The sequence below is a fragment of the Nerophis lumbriciformis genome, linkage group LG16, assembly GCF_033978685.3.
Source record: "Nerophis lumbriciformis linkage group LG16, RoL_Nlum_v2.1, whole genome shotgun sequence".
In the NCBI taxonomy this organism is placed as follows: domain Eukaryota; kingdom Metazoa; phylum Chordata; class Actinopteri; order Syngnathiformes; family Syngnathidae; genus Nerophis; species Nerophis lumbriciformis.
Window position 1 is genome coordinate 23,560,583 of NC_084563.2, and position 23,898 is coordinate 23,584,480.

The following is a 23,898-nucleotide window of genomic DNA, read 5'->3' on the forward strand; positions in this document are numbered from 1 at the left end:
AACAGCAGAAGTCAGACTGATTTGCAGGTGTGTAATTTGTTGTGAGTTTATGCACTGTGTTGGTTTTGTTCTTTGAACAAGGTGATGTTCATGCACGGTTCATTTTGTGCACCAGTACAAAAACATGGCAACACTTTAGTATGGGGAACATATTCATCATTAATTAGTTAGCAGATTAGTAACATATTGGCTCTTAACTAGTCATTATGAAGTACTTAGTAATGCCTTATTCGGCATGGCCTTATTATAATCCTAACCCTCTAACCCTGGCCCTAACCCTCTAACCCTGGCCCTAACCAAATAACTCTAAATTAAGTATTTGTTACTTAGAATATGTTCCCCATACTAAAGTGTTACCAAAAACATATAACTTTATTGAATTTGAGAAAAAAAAACATTTTATTTTTCACTAAAGAAGGGTTCGGTGAATGCGCATATGAAACTGGTGGGGTTCGGTGCCTCCAACAAGGTTAAGAACCACTGCCCTACAGGAATGTGTGAACAAGGTATAGTATTATTAGAAAGAATAAAACACGGTTTTTTGTAATGTACTAAATATATTATAGAAAGACTGACCATGACTGAAAAACCGAGGGTACTGGGACCTGATAAATCTTGCGGACTCTGAAAATGGAAGGGAAATAGTATGGGAGTTTTTGAACAATGCTGGACTCAAGGAGAGATTGTCATTTAATTATAAAATGAAACTGAAGATGACAGTAATGCACCACAGATGGATGCCAGCTGCCGTAAAACAGAAAAGAAGAAGAAGACGCGGCGCATGCGCGAACATATCGAATGACAAAGACGTTAGCATTTAGCATTTAGCAGCGCTCAAGTTTGTCAGTGTGCTCGCTACAAGACATCAAACATGTTGAAAGAGTTGGTGAAAGAGCGACTAATGGCGGTAGCTGACGAAATATTCGCGCTGTTTGAAAGCACGATAACGTCGTACGAGGAGGAACTTTCTCGAACGAGAGAGGAGAAGGAGCGACATCGACAACAACTGGAAGCTGCTCGCAAAACTCAAATTGTGCTACACGTTGAAGGTATTTTTACACTTTCATCATCCTCATACTTCATCTTTTACACGACGTCATGTCGCTAATATACGGAACAATATGGAAGAGTTTGACATTTAGTCGATCTTGAGTTGGATATTTTAATATCCAACGAGGCCGACTGATTGTCAGAAGTGTCGTGAGAAGAGAAATGTGTTATAAGCTAATTAATGCATTTATTGTTCAAGCCCGTGTAAACTACCCTAAATCTTTAGACATTAGTACCGACAATAACGTCTAACTTTACGCCGAGTGCGTCTTCGATCCTCCACGTGGACATCGCTGTGTGGCGTGGGCATACTTGCCAACCTTGAGACCTCCGAATTCGGGAGATTGGGGGGGTGGGCGGTAGCGGGGTTAAGGGGGAGGAGTATATTTATAGCTAGAATTCACTGAAATTAAAGTATTTATTTTATATATATATATATATATCAGTGACGTGCAGTCACTGGAGGCAGGTGAGGCCAAAGAAAAAAAATGTAAAAATAAAATAAAAATTATTAAATTGTTAAATGTATCCAGTGATTATACTATAAAGTTATTTTCCATTTAACTTCACCAGTTTTAGATTATTTTTATTCAAAATCGCTGAATTTTCACATTTGCCGTTCAAATACTGAGAAGAGACGGTGCGCTGAACAGCAGCCAGTTGAGGCACGTCACTCAGTTGTGCCTCACCATGGATTGCGGACTCAGCTAACTGCTGGCCTGCTGTGCAGTGAGACTGTATTGCTATATGAACTATATTATACATTTCCATAGTTTAGTTAGCTGAGGTATATAATGTACAGTGTATTTTGTCAACAACTGTCTGAGATAGGCTCCAGCGCCCCCCGCGACCCCAAAGGGAATAAGCGGTAGAAAATGGATGGATGGATGGATGTATGTGTGTAAAGTGTTTCTTGTGCTGAGCGATCATACAACGGCTGCAAAAGACGCACTGGCTAAGGCTCGCAGTAATCCCGCCTCCTGCCTTAGAATTTGCACCCCCTGACGGGAGTGTTATATCAACTAAAGCCCACACTTAAACTTTCCACGTGCAAGATTGAATCTATTTAAAAAAGTTATTTCATAAGAAGCCAAAAAGTACAAAAACAATAATGTTCGTGTTGGAGGAGTTGTGAATGACTGCAGGGCCACAACATTAAGTACACCTGCAGACTGCTAATTCACAACTCCTCCAACACGAACATTATTGTTTTTGCACTTTTTGGCTTCTTATTAAATAACTTTTGTAACCTATTTTTATGGGCTTTCCTTTTTGTGATGTTAAGTTCCTGTTATGCACTGTTATACAGTATATGCCTTGAGCTCTTATTTTGAAGGCGCTAAGAGCGGAAGTGATGACACGGAGTGGAGCGTAGGTTTTTGAAAGAAGGTAAATAAAGTGGTCCTTGTGTAAACTGGAGCCTCCGTGTTTGTTATTTTGTAGTTTCATACAGTATAGGCGACATTTATAAACCCTCGGTTACACTTTTTTAAATAGATTAAATCTTGCACGTGGAAAGTTGAAGTGAGGGCTTTAGTTGATATAACACTCCCGTCAGGGGGTTCATTAATCCAGCACAACAGCGGCGCAAGGACTTTATAAGTAAAGGTAAGACCATACTAACGTTTTTTTATTAAAATGTGCTTTTTTGTGTGCTACAGTTTGTATGTGTAAAGTTAAAGTTAAATTAAAGTACCAATGATCGTCACACACACACTAGGTGTGGTGAAATTTGTCTCTGCATTTGACCCATCCCCTTGTTCACCCCCTGGGAGGTGAGGGGAGCAGTGGGCAGCAGCGGCGCCGCGCCCGGGAATCATTTTTGGTGATTTAACCCCCAATTCCAACCCTTGATGCTGAGTGCCAAGCAGGAAAGAATGCTGTTATGAGCTTTTAAACATAACCCGTTAACTGCTGCCAATCAAATGGTGAATAAGATACTCTTTAGGGTTCATATGTTTGTAAATCTGACTGTGATGAAGTCAGTGCCTCACCAGCCATGAACCTCACCGCACGTCACTGATATATATATATATATATATTAGTCTATAAAATCCGCTACACCTCCCTGATACCGAAGTACATGTCAAACTACTTCCTTAAAGGCCTACTGAAACCCACTACTACCGACCACGCAGTCTGATAGTTTATATATCAATGATGAAATCTTAACATTGCAACACATGCCAATACGGCCGGGTTAACTTATAAAGTGCAATTTTAAATTTCCTGCGAAACTTCCGGTTGAAAACGTCTAGGTATGATGACGTATGCGCGTGACGCCGATGGTTGAAACGGAAGTATTGGGACGCCATTGTATCCAATACAAAAAGCTCAGTTTTCATCACAAAATTCCACAGTATTCTGGACATCTGTGTTGGTGAACCTTTTGCAATTTGTTTAATGAACAATGGAGACTGCAAAGAAGAAAGCTGTAGATGCGATCGGTGTACTAGCGTCTGGCTACAGCAACACAACCAGGAGGACTTTGACTTGGATAGCAGACGCGCTATCCGACGCTAGCCACCGACCGCATCGATGATCGGGTGAAGTCCTTCGTCGCTAAGTCGATCGCTGGAACGCAGGTGAGCTTCGGTGTTGATGAGCAGATGAGGGTTGGCGTAGGTGGAGAGCTAATGTTTTTATCAGAGCTCTGTCGAGGTCCGTAGCTAAGTTAGATTCACTGGCGTCGTTAGCAACAGCATTGTTAAGCTTCGCCAGGCTGGAAAGCATTAACCGTGTAGTTACAGGTCCATGGTTTAATAGTATTGTTGATTTTCTGTCTATCCTTCCAGTCAGGGGTTTATTTCTTTTGTTTCTATCTGCAGTTAAGCACAATGCTATCACGTTAGCTCCGTAGCTAAAGTGCTTCGCCGATGTATTGTCGTGGAGATAAAAGTCACTGTGAATATCCATTTCGCGTTCTCGACTCTCATTTTCAGGAGGATATAGTATCCGAGGTGGTTTAAAATACAAATCCGTGATCCACAATAGAAAAAGGAGAGAGTGTGGAATCCAATGAGCCCTTGTACCTAAGTTACGGTCAGAGCGAAAAAAGATGCGTCCTGCACTGCACTCTAGTCCTTCACTCTCACGTTCCTCATCCACGAATCTTTCATCCTGGCTCAAATTAATGGGGTAACCGTCGCTTTCTCGGTCCCAATCGCTCTCGCTGCTGGTGTAAACAATGGGGAAATGTGAGGAGCCCTTCAACCTGCGACGTCACGCTACTTCCGGTACAGGCAAGGCTTTTTTTTATCAGCGACCAAAAGTTGCAAACTTTATCGTCGTTGTTCTATACTAAATCCTTTCAGCAAAAATTTGGCAATATCGCGAAATGATCAAGTATGACACATAGAATGGATCTGCTATCCCCGTTTAAATAAAACAAATTCATTTCAGTAGGCCTTTAACATAAATGACCGCCATAACCACAACACCAGGGGGAGCTCCACAAACCACGTTAAACCCAGATTCCGATTTAACAAAGGTCTTAACTCATTCTTCTTCTATGCCACATCAATATGGAATGCGCTCCCAACAGGTGTAAAAGAAAGGGCATCTCTATCCTCCTTCAAAACCGCACTAAAACAACATCTCCAGGCAACTTCAACCCTAAACTAACCCCCTCCCACCTCCACATAATACCTCTTCGGATTATAAATAATCAAATGTAGACACTTTTTCTTATACTTTCTGATCTCTCTCTCTCTCTGTCCACTACTTGCTGTACATATCCTACCAAGTCAGACCTACACTGTTACAATGTCCATGTCTCTGATGATGCAATTGTTGATGACTGAAGTGTTGATACCAACCAATCCTAAACCCCCCCCCCCCCCAACCCTCCATATCCCACACCCCGGATTGTAAATAATGTAAATAATTCATTGTATATACTCTGATGATTATCTTGTGTGATGACTGTATTATGAAAATAGTATATATCTGTATCATGTAGGGATGTCCCGATCCAGGTTTTTGCACTTCCGATCTGATACCGATATTGTTTTTGCACTTCCGATCCGATACTGATACTGACCGATACCGATACTGACCGATACTGGCCTATCCGAGCATGTATTAAAGTTTAAAGTTATTTAGCCTACTTAGTTGTCAGAATCATGTTGAAAAGGGTTTTAGTACTCTTGATAACAACTAGCCAGCTGAATTAGGGGAGTTTGAATAATACACAATGGTTGGTAACAAGAAACTGACCTGTTTATTCAAGGATAAGCACAAAATAGACAAAATTATACATGACAAACAGAAATGGCATCATTGAAAGTAGGGCTGGGCGATATGGCCTTTTTTTAATATTGCAATATTTTAAGGCCATATTGCGATACACAATATATATCTCGATATTTTGCCTCAGCCTTGAATGAACACTTGATGCATATAATCACAGCAGTATGATGATTCTATGTGTTTTGATTGAGACTTTTATTAGTAGGTTGCACAGTGAAGTACATATTCCGTACAATTGACCACTAAATGGTAACACCCGAATAAGTTTTTCAACTTGTTTAAGTCGGGGTCATGATACAGATATATACTATCAGATACCGGTATATACTATCATCATAATACAGTCATCACACAAGATAATCACATTGAATTATTTATAATCCGGGGTGTGGAGGGGGGCGCCTGATGTAAGTGTCAAAAAGACAGCCAAAAGAGTTTGATATGAGAATAAATCTAAAGTTAAAATATAGGGTAGAAATGCACCCAATTGCAGGAAATGTAGTCTTGGTATTCAAAATGTTCGTTCAAGGCTTGCATGTCTACATTAAAACATTCTTCTTCATACTGCATTAATATATGCTACTTTTAAACTTTCATGCAGAGAAGGAAATCACAACTAAAAAAATCACAAATTTTTTCAGACGGTGTTGATGTGGAAATTTTTGCCTTGCATTTTGATGGTGTGGACGTGTGGCACCGAATGAAGATAAGCGTCTCGACAGACGTTGCAATATTTGAACAATGATGACGAAAACTGTTTTCTCTGTCGTGTCCATCCATCCATCCATCCATCTTCTTCCGCTTATCCGAGGTCGGGTCGCGGGGGCAGCAGCCTAAGCAGGGAAGCCCAGACTTCCCTCTCCCCAGCCACTTCGTCCAGCTCTTCCCGGGGGATGCCGAGGCGTTCCCAGGCCAGCCGGGAGACATAGTCTTCCCAACGTGTCCTGGGTCTTCCCCGTGGCCTCCTACCGGTCGGACGTGCCCTAAACACCTCCCGAGGGAGGCGATCGGGTGGCATCCTGACCAGATGCCCGAACCACCTCATCTGGCTCCTCTCGATGTGGAGGAGCAGCGGCTTTACTTTGAGCTCCCCACGGATGACAGTGCTTCTCACCCTATCTCTAAGGGAGAGCCCTGCCACCCGGCGGAGGAAACTCATTTCGGCCGCTTGTACCCGTGATCTTGTCCTTTCGGTCATAACACAAAGCTCATGACCATAGGTGAGGATGGGAACGTAGATCGACCGGTAAATTGAGAGCTTTGCCTTCCGGCTCAGCTCCTTCTTCACCACAACGGATCGATACAGCGTCCGCATTACTGAAGATGCCGCACCGATCCGCCTGTCGATCTCACGATCCACTCTTCCCTCACTCGTGAACAAGACTCCGAGGTACTTGAACTCCTCCACTTGGGGCAAGATCTCCTCCCCAACCCGGAGATGGCACTCCACCCTTTTCCGGGCGAGAACCATGGACTCGGACTTGGAGGTGCTGAGTCTCTTCACACTCGGCTGCGAACCGATCCAGCGAGAGCTGAAGATCCTGGCCAGATGAAGCCATCAGGACCACATCATCTGCAAAAAGCAGAGACCTAATCCTGCAGCCACCAAACCGGATCCCCTCAACGCCTTGACTGCGCCTAGAAATTCTGTCCATAAAAGTTATGAACAGAATCGGTGACAAAGGGCAGCCTTGGCGGAGTCCAACCCTCACTGGAAACGTGTCCGACTAACTGCCGGCAATGCGGACCAAGCTCTGACACCGATCATACAGGGAGCGGACCGCCAAAATCAGACAGTCCGATACCCCATACTCTCCGAGCACTCCCCACAGGACTTCCCGAGGGACACGGTCGAATGCCTTCTCCAAGTCCACAAAGCACATGTAGACTGGTTGGGCAAACTCCCATACACCCTCGAGGACCCTGCCGAGAGTATAGAGCTGGTCCACAGTTCCACGACCAGGACGAAAACCACACTGTTCCTCCTGAATCCGAGGTTCGACTATCCGGCGTAGCCTCCTCTCCAGTACACCTGAATAGACCTTACCGGGAAGGCTGAGGAGTGTGATCCCACGATAGTTAGAACACACCCTCCGGTTCCCCTTCTTAAAGAGAGGAACCACCACCCCGGTCTGCCAATCCAGAGGTACCGCCCCCGATGTCCACGCGATGCTGCAGAGTCTTGTCAACCAATAATAATAATAATAATAATAACTGGGATTTATATAGCGCTTTTCTAAGTACCCAAAGTCGCTTTACATGTAGAACCCATCATTCGTTCACACCTGGTGGACCAAGACAGCCCCACAGCATCCAGAGCCTTAAGGAACTCCGGGCGGATCTCATCCACCCCCGGGGCCTTGCCACCGAGGAGCTTTTTAACTACCTCAGCAACCTCAGCCCCAGAAATAGAAGAGCCCACCACAGATTCCCCAGGCACTGCTTCCTCATAGGAAGACGTGTTGGTGGGATTGAGGAGGTCTTCGAAGTATTCTCTCCACCGATCCACAACATCCACAGTCGAGGTCAGCAGAACACCATCCTCACCATACACGGTGTTGATAGTGCACTGCTTCCCCTTCCTGAGGCGGCGGATGGTGGTCCAGAATCGCTTCGAAGCCGTCCGGAAGTCGTTTTCCATGGCTTCCCCGAACTCCTCCCATGTCCGAGTTTTTGCCTCCGCAACCGCTGAAGCCGCACACCGCTTGGCCTGTCGGTACCTGTCCGCTGCCTCAGGAGTCCTATGAGCCAAAAGAACCCAATAGGACTCCTTCTTCAGCTTGACGGCATCCCTCACCGCCGGTGTCCACCAACGGGTTCTAGCATTACCGCCACGACAGGCACCAACTACCTTGCGGCCACAGCTCCAATCAGCTGCCTCGACAATTGAGGCGCGGAACATGGTCCACTCGGACTCAATGTCCAGCACCTCCCTCGTGACATGTTCAAAGTTCTTCCGGAGGTGGGAATTGAAACTCTCTCTGACAGGAGACTCTGCCAGACGTTCCCAGCAAACCCTCACAATGCGTTTGGGCCTGCTAGGTCTGTCCGGCATCCTCCCCCACCATCGCAGCCAACTCACCACCAGGTGGTGATCGGTTGAAAGCTCCGCCCCTCTCTTCACCCGAGTGTCCAAAACATGAGGCCGCAAATCCGATGACACAACTACAAAGTCGATCATGGAACTGCGGCCTAGGGTGTCCTGGTGCCAAGTGCACATATGGACACCCTTGTGCTTGAACATGGTGTTCATTATGGACAATCTGTGACGGGCACAAAAGTCCAATAACAAAACACCACTCGGGTTCAGATCCGGGCGGCCATTCTTCCCAATCACGCCTCTCCAGGTTTCACTGTCGCTGCCAACATGAGCATTGAAGTCCCCCAGTAGAACGAGGGAATCACCCGGGGGAGCACTCTCAAGTACTCCCTCGAGCGACTCCAAAAAGGGTGGGTACTCTGAGCTGCCATTTGGCGCGTAAGCGCAAACCACAGTCAGGACCCGTCCCCCCACCCGAAGGCGGAGGGAAGCTACCCTCTCGTCCACCGGGTTGAACTCCAACGTGCAGGCTCTGAGCCGGGGGGCAACAAGAATTTCCACCCCAGCCCGTCGCCTCTCATTGCCGGCAACGCCAGAGTGGAAGAGAGTCCAGCCCCTCTCGAGAGAACTGGTTCCAGAGCCCTTGCTGTGCGTCGAAGTGAGTCCGACTATATCTAGCCGGAACTTCTCGACCTCGCGCACTAGCTCAGGCTGCTTCCCCCCCAGCGAGGTGACGTACCACGTCCCAAGAGCTAGCTTCTGTAGCCGAGGATCGGACCGCCAAGTGCCCTGCCTTCGGCTGCCGCCCAGCTCACACTGCACCCGAGCTCTATGGCCCCTGCTATGGGTGGTGAGCCCATTGGAGGGGGGACCCACGTTGCCTCTTCGGGCTGTGCCCGGCCGGGCCCGGCCACCAGGCGCTCGCCATCGTGCCCCGCCTCCGGGCCTGGCTCCGGAGGGGAGCTCCGGAGGGGAGCCCCGGTGACCCGCGTCCGGGCGAGGGAAATCTGGGTCCTTTATTTTTATTCTTCATGGAGGTCTTCGAGCTGCTCTTTGTCTGATCCCTCACCTAGGACCAGTTTGTCTTGGGAGACCCTACCAGGGGGCATAAAGCCCCCGGACAACATAGCTCCTAGGATCATTGGGACACGCAAACTCCTCTACCACGGTAAGGTGGCAGCTCAGAGAGGAGTCTGTCGTGTCCGTGTGTTGAAAATTGTTATGCGCTATTTTTTTATTTCATTTTGTGCGTGGCATAGATTTGCCGTGCGCAGAGGACGTTTGAGCAGGCGCGCACCTTAGCGGCTGCGCTAGCATCACAGCTAACGTTAGCCATGCTGCTACCTCTCTGCTCGGGGAGGACGTATACGTATGTGACGTATGACGTGACAGTATGTGACGTATGACGTGACAGTATGTGACATGTGTAAGAAGTTGCGCTTGCTGTCTGTGAGAAGGAGACAGAAGAAGGAGTGAGAAGAGCCTGTCGTGTAATGCCAGCAGCTAAAAGCAACTGCGTGAGAATCCAGACTTGTGGATGGGTTGAAGGTGTGCTGGAAAATGCGGAACGGAAATAGGGAGCAGCAGAAAAGTGGAATGTATTATTTGAATCTGTGCGTTGGAAAACACGGACCAGATTTTTTTTTAAACTGGATCTAGATCGCCATTTTCCCATGCCTTGCCGATACGCATTTTTTGGCAAATATCGCCGGCCGATCCGATCCAAATATCGGATCGGGACATCCCTAGTATCATGAATCAATTTAAGTGGACCGCGACTTAAACAAGTTGAAAAACTTATTGGGGTGTTACCATTTAGTGGTCAATTGTACGGAATATGTACTGCACTGTGAAATCTACTAATAAAAGTTTCAATCAATCCTTCAAATGAAAACACAGTTGTTCTACTAACTGTACTGTACTTGCCAGAGGTGGGACCAAGTCATTGTTTTGCAAGTCACAAGTAAGTCTCAAGTCTTTGCCCTCAAGTCCGAGTCAAGTCCCGAGTCAAGACAGGCAAGCCCCGAGTCAAGTCCAAAGTCAAGACTGGAAAGTCTCAAGTCAAGTCCTAAGTCCTGCATTTTGAGTTTCGAGTCCTTTCAAGTCCTTTTAACCACAGACTAATATATTAACACAGATTGTGTATGCTTTTCAAACGCTGTATTTATTTATTAAAACAAGTGCATTTTAAATTGCAGGAAAGAAAATTGTGCTGACATTGCACTTTATAATAGCACTATTAACCAGTCATTTTAAACATTAACTCATTCCTTTACAGAACAAACACATTGAAAAATAAAGTGCAAATGTACTTATTTGTACAAAAGTGTTAACATTGAAAAAACATGACATATACGTGAACATAACAAAAAAGTTGTACTTTTTATATGTCAGGGCCCTATGCTGCATTGCATTTGCAAAAGACCAAATTAGCCAAGAGTCTGTCAGTCATTTGTGCACGATGGGGGTGTAGTATGATGCCACCATGGCTGAAAACTCGCTCCACTGGAGCACTGGAGGCAGGCACTGCCAAGACTCTCATGGCCACTCCGAACAGTGAAGGAAGAGTCTTCATGTTCAATGCCCAGAACAAAAGGGGGGGAGAGTTTTTTTGGGTTGGTGCACTACTTGTAAGTGTATCTTGTGTTTTTTATGTTGATTTAATTAAAAAAAGAAAAAAATATATATATATATATTTCTTGTGCGGCCCGATACCAATCGATCCACGGACCAACCAATGGTTGGGGACCACTGAGGTAAACAACCAACAGTATGTCAGAAAGCTAGCTAAAACGGTACACATATTCATAATATAGTATACATTTTAACTGACCTTTATTTTACTATTTTTGTCTTTTTTTAGGTGGCTAAAATACGCGGTGCTGCTGACCGCCGTCTAACGTTACGTGTGATATATTGACTAACGTAACCCTGCTTAAAAAAAAATCACTGAACAAAAAGTATGAATAAGGTAATGAACTGCAACAGATTCCCGTGTTTGCAATAACGTTATAACGTTAGCAGTGAGTTTACAGCCTCACTGATTTAACTACACAGCAAATAAAAGTCACGTTACTTAGCCAATAAACGTTATCTTACATTCAAAACTTACCGTTCTTTGTGCAACTTCAAATGCCGGACGGAGTTGGAAGTTGTTGCCTCTCCATCAGTAATTTTCGAACCGCATGTGTTGCATACTGCAAACCGTTTTGTGTTGACCACCTCATAATTTTTATACCAAAACGAAATTATTTTAGGTCTCATTTTTTGTTCACTGGCGTGTGGTTTGGACATGTCTTCTTCGTTGGTTGTCCTGCAATTTGATTGGATGAATGCTGTGTGATGAAAACAAAGTAGATCTAATTTGATTGGCTGTTGTACTGAGCGCACACCAGCTGACACACGCAACGCTGATAGACAACAAGTACACAATGAAAAATACGGAGCGCTCCCGAATAACTTTTTCATCTTTGGGTTTTGGGGAAAGTAGCAAGTCATGTCAAGTCATGTCAATTCAAAAGGCTCAAGTCCAAGTGAAGTCACAAGTCATTGATGTTAAAGTCTAAGTCGAGTTGCAAGTCTTTTTACATTTTGTCAAGTCGAGTCTAAAGTCATCAAATTCATGACTCGAGTCTGACTCGAGTCCAAGTCATGTGACTCGAGTCCACACCTCTGGTACTTGCTGCTTACTAAAAAAAAAATAACACTTACCTTTCACTATTTGAGTAGCTTTTGTTCTGCCATTTGAGTACTGGCGAGCGATCTTTGAATCCGGGAACAAATCCTTCACGGATTTGTTGAAAACATCCGCAAATGAGAACGGAATGTTGCTTGCAAGGTGGCCCATAATACCGCGTTGCCGCCGCCTTGTGCTTCTCTGACCGTTCATGAGTGACTATATCCATTCGGCCACCGTGTTATGGGTTATAGATAAACCTATGGATAACGGAGACATATGTAATAGTCTCCTTTTCAGGTGAGAGAGGACACTAAAGGCAGTGCCTTTAAGGCACGCCCCCAATATTGTTTGTCCGGCTGGAAATTTTGGATGTTACAACGTGCCGTAGTTATGAAGCAATGCATGATGGGAATCCGGATGTTGTGTGTCAGCGTATTGTAATAATCCCAGGAATGTAGGCTCATACGACTTCTTTGTTTGTCTTGTCTTTATTGCACAAGATGTAATTCAACCACACAACAGCTCCAATGTGTGTCTATCCCTTTTCCCGGCAAAACTCGAACACCCACTTCCTATTAACAACGTCACTTCCCTATCTCTCCCGGAAGTCCCGCCCCCCAGCCAACGTCATTGGCTAACACCCAGTAGCCAGCCGCTACAGTATTAAAGGGGAACATTATCACCAGACCTATGTAAGCGTCAATATATACCTTGATGTTGCAGAAAAAAGGCCTTTTTTTTTTTTAACCGATTTCCGAACTCTAAATGGGTGAATTTTGGCGAATTAAACGCCTTTCTAATATTCGCTCTCGGAGCGCTGACGTCACAACGTGACGTCACAACGTGACGTCACAACGTGAAGCAATCCGCCATTTTCTCAAACACCGAGTCAAATCAGCTCTGTTATTTTCCGTTTTTTCGACTGTTTTCCGTACCTTGGAGACATCATGCCTCGTCGGTGTGTTGTCGGAGGGTGTAACAACACCAACAGGGACGGATTCAAGTTGCACCAGTGGCCCAAAGATGCGAAAGTGGCAAGAAATTGGACGTTTGTTCCGCACACTTTACCGACGAAAGCTATGCTACGACAGAGATGGCAAGAATGTGTGGATATCCCGCGACACTCAAAGCAGATGCATTTCCAACGATAAAGTCAAAGAAATCTGCCGCCAGACCCCCATTGAATCTGCCGGAGTGTGTGAGCAATTCAGGGACAAAGGACCTCGGTAGCACGGCAAGCAATGGCGGCAGTTTGTTCCCGCAGACGAGCGAGCTAAACCCCCTGGATGTCTTGGCTCACACCGAAGATGATCAAGAGAAGAATATCGACCCTAGCTTCCCTGGCCTGCTGACATGAGGGTATGTCTACATAATATATTAATTGATGAAAATTGGGCTGTCTGCACTCTCAAAGTGCATGTTGTTGCCAAGTGTATTTCATATGCTGTAAACCTAGTTCATAGTTGTTAGTTTCCTTTAATGCCAAACAAACACATACCAATCGTTGGTTAGAAGGCGATCGCCGAATTCGTCCTTGCTTTCTCCCGTGTCGCTGGCTGTCGTGTTGTTTTTGTCTGTTTCGCTTGCATATGGTTCAAACCGATATGGCTCAATAGCTTCAGTTTCTTCTTCAATTTAGTTTTCGCTACCTGCCTCCACACTACAATTATCCGTTTCAATACATGCGTAATCTGTTGAATCGCTTAAGCCGCTGAAATCCGAGTCTGAATCCGAGCTAATGTCGCTATAGCTTGCTGTTCTTTCCGCCATGTTTGTTTGTGTTGGCATCACTGTGTGACGTCACAGGAAAATGGACGGGTGTTTATAACGAAGGTTAAAATCAGACACTTTGAAGCTTTTTTTAGGGATATTGCGTGATGGGTAACATTTTGAAAAAAACTTTGAAAAATATAATAAGCCACTGGGAACTGATTTTGAATGGTTTTAACCATTCTGAAATTGTGATAATGTTCCCCTTTAACGTGCCGGCTGGAATAAACACACGCTGAGAAATAGCTCCGTGCCTGCCTACTTTATGGGTTATAGATAAACCTATGGATAACGGAGACATATATAATAGTCTCCTTTTCAGGTGAGAGACGACGCTAAAGGCAGTGCCTTTAAGGCACTATCCCAATACAGTTGTCTGGCTGGAAATCGGGAGATTTTCGGGAGAATGGTTGTCCCGAGAGATTTTCGGGAGAGGCACTGCAATTGGGGAGTCTCCCGAAAAATTCGGGAGGGTTGGCTAGTATGGGCGTGTGTAATATTCTTAGGTACTACGATCTCCGATCGGTCCCTGAAGTATACACACATGTGATTGGCCCACGTGACATGAGGCTTCCTCTTTATCGTTGCCAGAGATGTGATAGGTTATTCCCAAGAGTCGTGAATAAAACTACAGTTAGCAGCACGTCGTCAACTTATTTTCCACAGTACGAAACAAGACAGAGTGGGCTTTTGTCCCCGCGCGTGGTTTTCTTCGGGCACTCCGGTTTCTTCCCATGTTCCAAAAATATTCATGTTACCTCCATTGCAGACTGCAATTTGTCCACATGTATGAATGTTAGTGTGAAGGTGTTAGAACCTCGACTTGCGTAATAGCATCAAGTCAAGACGTATGATAGGAACATTTATTAATGGCAGACTGCAACAACGAACAGCGCCATGTCCGCCATGTCGTTATCATACACACACATATATTGGCGCCACAGTGAAACGTCACTTCCTGATGCGCAGCGCTCCAAAATAAAAGCGTACAATATAACAAGTAAAGGCGCAATCACATTAGCATGTTCAACAGAATAATGATAATAATAGATTTTATTTGTAAAAAGCACTTTACATTGAGTAAACAACCTCAAAGTGCTACAGTGTATTAAAAAAAATTGAAATAAAAAGATAATAAAAATAAAAACTACAACAACCTAATAGCTAGAACTAGTACCGTATTTTTCGGAGTATAAGTCGCTCCAGAGTATAAGTCGCACCGACCGAAAATGCATAATAAAGAAGAAAAAAAACATATATAAGTCGCACTGGAGTATAAGTCGCATTTTTGGGGGAAATTTATTTGATAAAACCCAACACCAAGAATAGACATTTGAAAGGCAATTTAAAATAAATAAAGAATAGTGAACAACAGGCTGAATAAGTGTACGTTATATGAGGCATAAATAACCAACTGGTATGTTAACGTAACATATTATGGTAAGAGTCATTCAAATAACTATAACATATAGAACTTGCTATACGTTTATCAAACAATCTGTCACTCCTAATCGCTAAATCCCATGAAATCTTATACGTCTAGTCTCTTACGTGAATGAGCTAAATAATATTATTTGATATCTTATGGTAATGTGTTAATAATTTCACACATAAGTCGCTCCTGAGTATAAGTCGCACCCCCGGCCAAACTATGACAAAAACTGTGACTTATAGTCCGAAAAATACGGTATGCATATATCTAAAAAAAAAAAAGGCTTTGTTTTAAAAAAAAAAAAAAAAGAAGGATTTTTAAGCCTTTTTTTAAAAGCATCCACAGTCTGTGGTGCCCTCGGGTGGTCAGGGAGAGTGTTCCACAGACTGGGAGCGACAAAGCAGAAAGCCCGGTCTCCCATTGTTCATAGCGTTGTCCTTGGAGGTTGGAGGAGGTTAGCCTGTCCGGAGTGGAGGTGTCGTGTAGAGGATTTGGGGGTGAGCAGTTCTTTGAGATAGAGGGGGTCATTTCCATGGAGGCACTGGTGGGTTAGTAGGGAGACTTTTATATTCAATCCTGAGTGGAACAGGAAGCCGGTGAAGGGATTTGAGAATTGGTGTGATATGGTCATATTTCCTAGCAGCACTATTCTGTATGTATTGCAGCTTCTGGATGTTCTTGCTGGGGATCCCGACAAGAAGTGCGTTGCAGTAGTCTAGAAGGATTGTTTATATACAGTACAAGTGCCTGCGATTGGCCATGCTAATTTGAGTTAGCTTGTCTACGAGCTAGTCCATTGTATGTTAGCATTAAGCTCGCGGCATTATAGCTCAACCTTCATTCTGCATAGTTGTATTGCTTTTTTCAGTTTATTCCAAATTATATTATTAATCTAACGTGATTCCTACGCGTATGTGCACTTCATGTGCACATAGAATGTACTTTCTTTAGTGTGGTTAGTTTTACAGTGACTTCATTGTGAAGAATATCAACATAGTCAGAAAGTGCAGGACTTTTTCGAGTACCCCACGAACACTAGACGAATGTGGCAGGGCAGACATGTCATCACAGACTATAAAACTGCCCCCCGTCCCTGTGACAACAGCATCAGCTTTCTGAACGACCTCAACAACCACTTTGCGAGGTTTGAGGCACTTAACACCACTCCGGCGAGGAAATCCATCCCTCGCCCTGATAAGCAGCCGCTCAACCTGGACACAGCGGATGTCCGGAAAACACTGAGGAGAGTGAACCCCCGGAAAGCAGCGGGACCTTATGACATTCCGGGCAGGGTGCTTAAAGGATGTGCAGACCAGCTGGCTGGGGTTCTCACAGACATCTTCAACACCTCGCTGACCCAAGCTGTGGTACCATCATGCTTTAAGACGGCCACAATAATTCCAGTGCCTAAAAAACACACAATCTCCTCCCTCAATGATTACCGCCCCGTTGCACTCACCCCCATCATAATGAAGTGCTTCCAGAGGCTGGTAAAGGAATACATTGTCTCCAGACTTCCCCCCACATTCGACCCATACCAGTTTGCTTATCGCCCTAACCGCTCCACAGAGGACGCCATCTCCTCTGTACTCCACTTGAGCTTAGAACATCTGGAAGGAAAGGACACACACGTGCGGATGTTTCTGGACTTCAACTCGGCGTTCAACACCATCATCCCGCAGCACTTGGTGAGCAAACTGGCCCCCCTTGGATTCAGTACCCCCCTATGCAACTAGCTGCTTGACTTCCTCATAGACAGACCCGAGTCTGTGAGAGTGGGCGACAACACCTCCAGTGCCATCTCCCTGAGCACCGGCTCCCCCCACGGCTGCGTCCTGAGTCCGCTGCTGTTCACACTGATGACCCATGACTGCTGCGCCAGGTCCACTACTATGCGGACGTCACGACAGTAGTGGGCCTCATCCATGACAACAACAACATGGACTACAGGGAGGAGGTGAAACATCTGGTTGACTGGTGCAGAACCAACAACCTGGTCCTGAACGTCGACAAGACCAAGGAGATCATCGTCGACTTCAGGAGGCACCAGTCCAGTCACACTCCACTCTACATCAACGGCACAGCAGTGGAGATAGTAAGCAGCACCAAGTTCCTGGGGATGCAGATAAAAGGCAATATGACCTGGTCCCTATACAACGGAGCTCTTGTAAAAAGAGCTCAGCAGCGCATGCACTTTTCGCGTCGGATGAAAAGAGCACAGCTCTCTCAGCCCATTCTCACCACATTCTACAGAGGCATTATAGAGAGCCTGCTGACCAACTGCATCTCTGTCTGGACTAGAGCCTGCAATGCTTCTGACTGGAAGTCTCTGCAGAGAGTGGTGAGGACGGCGGAAAAAATCATCAGGACTCCTCCTCCTCCTATCCAGGAAATCGCAAAAAGCCGCTGCCTGACCAGTGCTCAGAAAATCTGCAGAGACTCCTCCCACCCCCACCAAGGACTGTTTTCACTGCTGGACTCTAGAAAGAGGTTCCGCAGCCTCCGTAGCAGAACCTCCAGGTTCTGTAACAGCTTCTTCCCTCAGGCCTTAAGACTCTTGAACGCATCATAATAATCCCCTCAAACCCCCCCCCAAAAACGGATTAACTCGCTGGAATATAAAGACAATATAACATACATCCATGAACCTGGATGCATATGCAAAAGTGCAATATATTTATCTGTACAGCAATCTATTTATTTATATATGCACCTTATTGCTCTTTTATCCTGCACTACAACGAGCGAATGCAACAATATTTCGTTCTTATCTGTACTGTAAAGTTCAAATTTGAATGACAATAAAAGGAAGTCTAAGTCTAATAACACCGAGTTTTTTTTTTCCAAGTCCAACTCAGAGGATTGTTTACATATTTGGCAAACTAAATGGCAACATTCAGGGAGGGCAGAATAAAATATAGCCTGTGTTACCTTTTACAATACGTAACAATTGAAACTGCATTGAACAAAGAGAGCACAGTCTACCAAGTCTGACATATCTGTATTTGTGTTCTGTAGACGTCCGGCAGCTGATTGGTCGTCAAGAAGAATGTCCCTTTACACCACAGGACGAAAGCTCCACTTTGAAGCAGGAGGATCCACAGCCCCCCCACCTTAAATACTGTATCAGTCAGTCAGGAGAAGAGTGTCTTCTAGGGCTGCAGGAGGCTGATCTCACCAATCTGCCTCTGACTGGTTTTTCTGTGAAGACTGAAGACCATGAAGACAAACCACAAGTTGATAACCGCTTTGCCCCTCTATCAGATAGTGACGACACAACATCACACTCTGCTGAGGATGACAACGAGTACCACACCCAAGAACCTTTGAGCAGCCATACAGACTGTGCGGGTGATATGAGGACTCACACTGACAACCAACACCCTGAATGCTCTGAAAAGAAGACAGGTAAAAAAGATTTTACCTGCTCGTTTAGTGCTGAAATGTTTTGTAAAAAAAGTAATTATGCTCAACACATGAGAACACACACGCAAGAAAAACCTTTCAAATGCTCTGTTTGCTGCAATAGATTTTCTCAGAAGGCAACTTTGACTTTGCACATGAGAACACACACAGGCGAAAAACCTTTTAAATGTTCAGTTTGTGGCAATACATTTTCTCTGAGACACAACCTGAAACTACACATGAGAACGCACACAGGAGAAAAACCTTATTTTTGCTCAGTTTGCTGTAAAAAGTTTTCTCAGAAATCCAATTTGACTTCACACATGAGAACACACACGCAAGAAAAACCGTTCAGATGCTCAGTTTGCTGCAATAGATTTTCTCTGAAGGCCACTTTGACTTTGCACATGAGAACACACACAGGAGAAAAACCTTTCAAATGTTCATTTTGCAGCGATGCATTTTCTCAGAGGGGCAGCCTGAAACAACACATTAGAACACACACCGGAGAAAAACCTTTCATTTGCGCAGTTTGCTGTAAAACGTTTTCTCAGAAATCCAATTTGACTTCACACATGAGAACACACACAAGAAAAATCTTTTAAATGTTCATTTTGTGGATTTTCTCAGAGGGCCCACCTGAAATTTCACATGAGAAAACACACAGGATAAATGAAGAAGCATAGATGAAAGTTATTCTGAAAAGCAAAGTTTGACAGCACAAACGGAGAATAAATGTGACAATTTGACAATCTTAGAGCACAAACTGGACAGTGTGTGCTCTAAGATTGTCAAATTGTAGAAGTGGAATGTCTTGCCTGAAAAGTAGCAGTAGTAGAAGTAGTTATAGTACTAATAGTTTATTTCTTTTTTTAACTTAAAATTCATTGGGATTTTCATAAAATACATAGACTTGTTTGGAAAAAAATATATAGGTATTTAAACTAAAAAAAAAAAAAGTAGTATAATTACATTTTGTTTATAATTGAATAAATAATTTAAAAATAAATAAATACGAATAAACAACCCAGTACTAACAATCATAGATAAACGTACCAAAACATGATTGTGGGATCAATATATGTTTTCTTTACACAAGGTTTCTTATCATTTAAAATGTGGTTATTTACCAAGAATACCTTTTTTTTTTTAAACTACATTATCCACTTCAACCATCTTTTCTTGACCAGGTCTTCCATAGTATGTAGTATATGAGTCATGTTTGTGTTTGTTGATTATCTCACCTCAGTCTCTTGCCACCCCAGACAAACCTGGACCTAAGCTTATCCCAGGCTGTTAATAATTGTTTATTTCTGTCATTTATACGTCACTTAGATAGTGATTTGATTTTGATTTTTTATTAAGGATCCCCAGTAGCTGGTTGCCACAACAACCAACTAGTCTTTCTGGGGTCCACAAACTCAATACAATTACAAGTAAAAGCATATCATTATAACTACACAATACAGAAACAAATAAAAGCATCAACAAGCAAACAATGTACAGTCACAGAATAATAATGACCATATAAATATAACTACACAATACAAAACCAAATGATCAGTGATGATCTGTTGTGTGTATGGTAACAGATTCCCTCATGAGTTCCAGGTTAGTGTGCCACTAAGAACAGCAGCTACATTATTTTAGATGGACTCTAAAGCAAATAAACAATGTTGACTAACATGTTCAGACAGTCTGGTTGGTGGAGGACAACATGGATGGAGGTTTCCCTCACATCAAAAGTGTGCTTGGTGTATCAGCTTGCTCGCTGCTGAGCTTAGCGCAGCGACGGTCTGAAGGAATCTGCTCCCACACGTTGCGACAAAATAGGAAAAAAATAATTAAATAGGAATGTTGGTAAACTGCCGACTGGCAACCACCACCGCCGTTCTGTTGTTGCTCTGTCATGCAGCGAAAAAGCGCGATTTTTACGAGATCTAGCGCAGTGTTTTTCAACCTTTTTTGAGCCAAGGCACATTTTTCCCGTTGAAAAAATGCGGAGGCACACCACCAGCAGAAATCATTGACAGTAAAAAGTCGTTGTCGCGATTGTTGGATATGACTTTAAAGCAGGCGTCCCCAAACTACGGCCCGCGGGCCGGATCCGGCCCACCAGCGTCCAAAATCCGGCCCGGGGGAAGTCCAAAGTTAAAAAAAAAAATATATATTTATATATTTATTTTATTTTTTTTAAAGTTTTTTATTGTTATTTTTTTAATCTGTTCTTCTTAATCCATTTTCTACCGTTTGTTACTCTCGGTGTCTCCTAGCCGCCCAAGCAAATCATATGGTCTCAAAATGGGTATATATATATATATATATATATATATATATATATATATATATATATATATATATGTGTGTGTATATATATATATATATGTATATATGTATATACATATGTGTATATATGTATATACATTATGTATATGTATATGTATATAAATATGTACATATATACTTATATATATGTATATATTTATGTATACATTTATTTATTTATATATATATATATATATATATATATATATATATATATATATATATATATATATATATATATATACATATACATACAGCCCGGCTCCTGGCCAAATTGTGTTAACTCAATGCGGCCCCCGAGTCAAAAAGTTTGGGGACCCCTGCTTTAAAGCATAACCAAGCATGCATCACTATAACTCTTGTCTCAAAGTAGGTGTACTGTCACCACCTGTCACATCACACCCTGACGTATTTGGACTTTGTTGCTGTTTTCCTGTGTGTAGTGTTTTAGTTCTCGTCTTGCGCTCCTCATTTGGTGGCTTTTTCTCTTTTTTTGGTAGTTTCCTGTAGCAGTTTCATGTCTTCCTTTGAGCGATATTTCCCGCATCTACTTTGTTTTAGCAATCAAGAATATTTCAGTTGTTTTTATTATTCTTTGTGGGGACATTGTTGATCGTCATGTCATGTTCGGATGTACATTATGTCTTTGCTCCACAGTAAGTCTTTGCTGTCGTCCAGCATTCTGTTTTTGTTTACTTAGTAGCCAGTTCAAGTTTTAGTTTCGTTCTGCATAGCCTTCCCTAAGCTTCAATGCATTTTCTTAGGGACACTCACCTTTTGTTTATTTTTGGTTTAAGCATTATACCTGCACACTGCCTCCCTCTGTTTCTGACATCTACAAAGCAATTAGCTACCGGCTGCCACCTACTGATATGGAAGAATATTACACGGTTACTCTGCCGAGCTCTAGACAACACCGACACTCAACAACAACAACACATCATTTGCAGACTATAATTACTGCTTTGCAAAAAATATTTTTAACCCAAATAGGTGAAATTAGATCATCTCCCACGGCACACCAGACTGTATCTCACGACACACTAGTGTGCCGCGGCACAGTGGTTGAAAAACACTGATCTAGCGAATCGGCGCACAATCACGTGATAAGGCAAGTAGTAACAAAGCAAACCACGACACGTTTAATCTGTCATTCCAGAGAAGCAGAAGCAAATAAACTCGGTCTTACCTTTGATAAACCACTTTATTTTTTGCAGCAAGCAACAATACAATTGTTCTGTCTTTGTTTGTTGAATGTATTAAGATTATATGTAAGACCCGTGTTTAAATTCACTTTGGAATTCAACAGTGAGGTGCACTTCCTCCTTTAGACAGCGGGGGGCAGCATCGCCTAGTTTACAGTAATGCCCAAGTTAGCAAGTGCACAACAAGCAGTTCCTTTCCGGTGTTGTGCCAAAATGTGAATTTAAATTTTTAAATAAATAATTTGTTATTTATTTTATAAACCTTTACTTATAAACTGCAACATTTATAAACAATAGAGAAATAATAATAATCAAAATAAGTACAAAAATAGTACAAAAACAGTACAAATCAGCACGAGGGGGTTGTAAACTCATAAAGTAACTAAAATAGAATGCAATATATATATATATAAATAACAAAGTGCAAAGCCATAGGTTCACACAAGTTCAGTAAATAATTTAAATTTGGAACACAGCATCATCATTTTCACAGCTAGAGAGTGTTTTAACGTAGAGTTCTAATTCTTTTTTAAAGGCACACAAAACAGTTTGGGAGAAACTTACATTTATGAATATAAAACTTAGCCAATAGTATAATGAGGTTGCAAAGGAAAATTTCATTTTAAATTTTTTTCTTTTTCATACAGTGCCAATCGTGCCAAAATGTGAATGCCTGCCAAAAATTTATTTCCTGTCGTTAAGTCTGCATTGCTTGGCTTTTTCTGTCCACAGCGGATTACCCGGTGTGAGACAAACACTTGATCTTTGTGGTTATAGTAATGCTGCGTGTGTGACATTATTTAAGACTTTATCGTGTCCGGAAAATGACAGTTTGCCTTTTCTGTGGTATTAATGACATTTAAAGGACTGTTGTTAGTCCAATGTTGATGTGATAAAACCTCATTGTTGTTTGGAAGATACACACAATTGTAACTGTTATTTCTTCCTGCACATAATAAATATGTATATAAAGTGTTTGGATGTATTCATTTATGTAAAATTGTCATTAAATGTAATATTGCCTGACAAAAAGTGATTCAACATAATATTTTGATATTTACACACGCGTATTTTAACAGAATACCCTTATGAGCATTACATATATCAAAATCATGTATCTACTGTACTGTTTACTTGTTGAAATACCCTTTTTAGAGCTAAAATCTATCCAAACGACCACTTTGCTGCTGCCAAAAATTGGTTTCAAGTAATATTTTGATACTGACACATCTCATGTCTGCATATTCTACTAGAATACCCTTATGGGAATTACATATATCAAAATCAAGTACCTACTGTACTGTTTATTCGTTGAAATACCCTTTTTAGAGCTAAAAACTACCCAAATGGCCACTTTGCTGCTGCCAAAAATTTATTCCAGATAATATTAATAATAATAACAAAATGTCAAAGCATCTCTCTAAAAAAAAAAACCAATATTATACATTCTGAAAATGTGAATGATAGCAAGAATATACCTACAAATTTCAGAAATTGCACGAGCAAACACTTTGTTTAAAAGGTTTTTGCTGTACCAAAATTCTAAATACCTAAAGAAAAATCCCTGATAAACACTGGAAAACTGTCACTGAATGTCTTCGTGTGATGTACACGTGCTGAGAGAAAAAATATATCTTATATTTCTTTTTCAAATTGGTCAATTTACAACAAGATAAAGTGTTTGTCTCACACCTAATAATCCGCTGTGGACAGACCAAGCCAAGAAATTCAGGTTTAGCGA

At 42.7% G+C, this 23,898-nt stretch overlaps 1 protein-coding gene across 2 annotated transcripts in view; it reads left to right on the forward strand.

Moving 5' to 3' along the window:
* The first annotated feature begins 749 nt into the window (after nucleotides 1–749).
* Nucleotides 750–23,898, forward strand: part of LOC133617099 (uncharacterized) — a 40,079-nt gene continuing 16,930 nt past the window's right edge. For both annotated transcript variants that reach the window (XM_061976818.2, XM_061976817.2), the window contains exons 1-2: nucleotides 750–1,049; nucleotides 18,241–18,630. In XM_061976818.2, coding sequence (XP_061832802.2) covers nucleotides 872–1,049; nucleotides 18,241–18,630 — 568 coding nt within the window. In that variant the 5' untranslated portion in view covers nucleotides 750–871. The remainder of the gene's footprint in view (nucleotides 1,050–18,240; nucleotides 18,631–23,898) is intronic.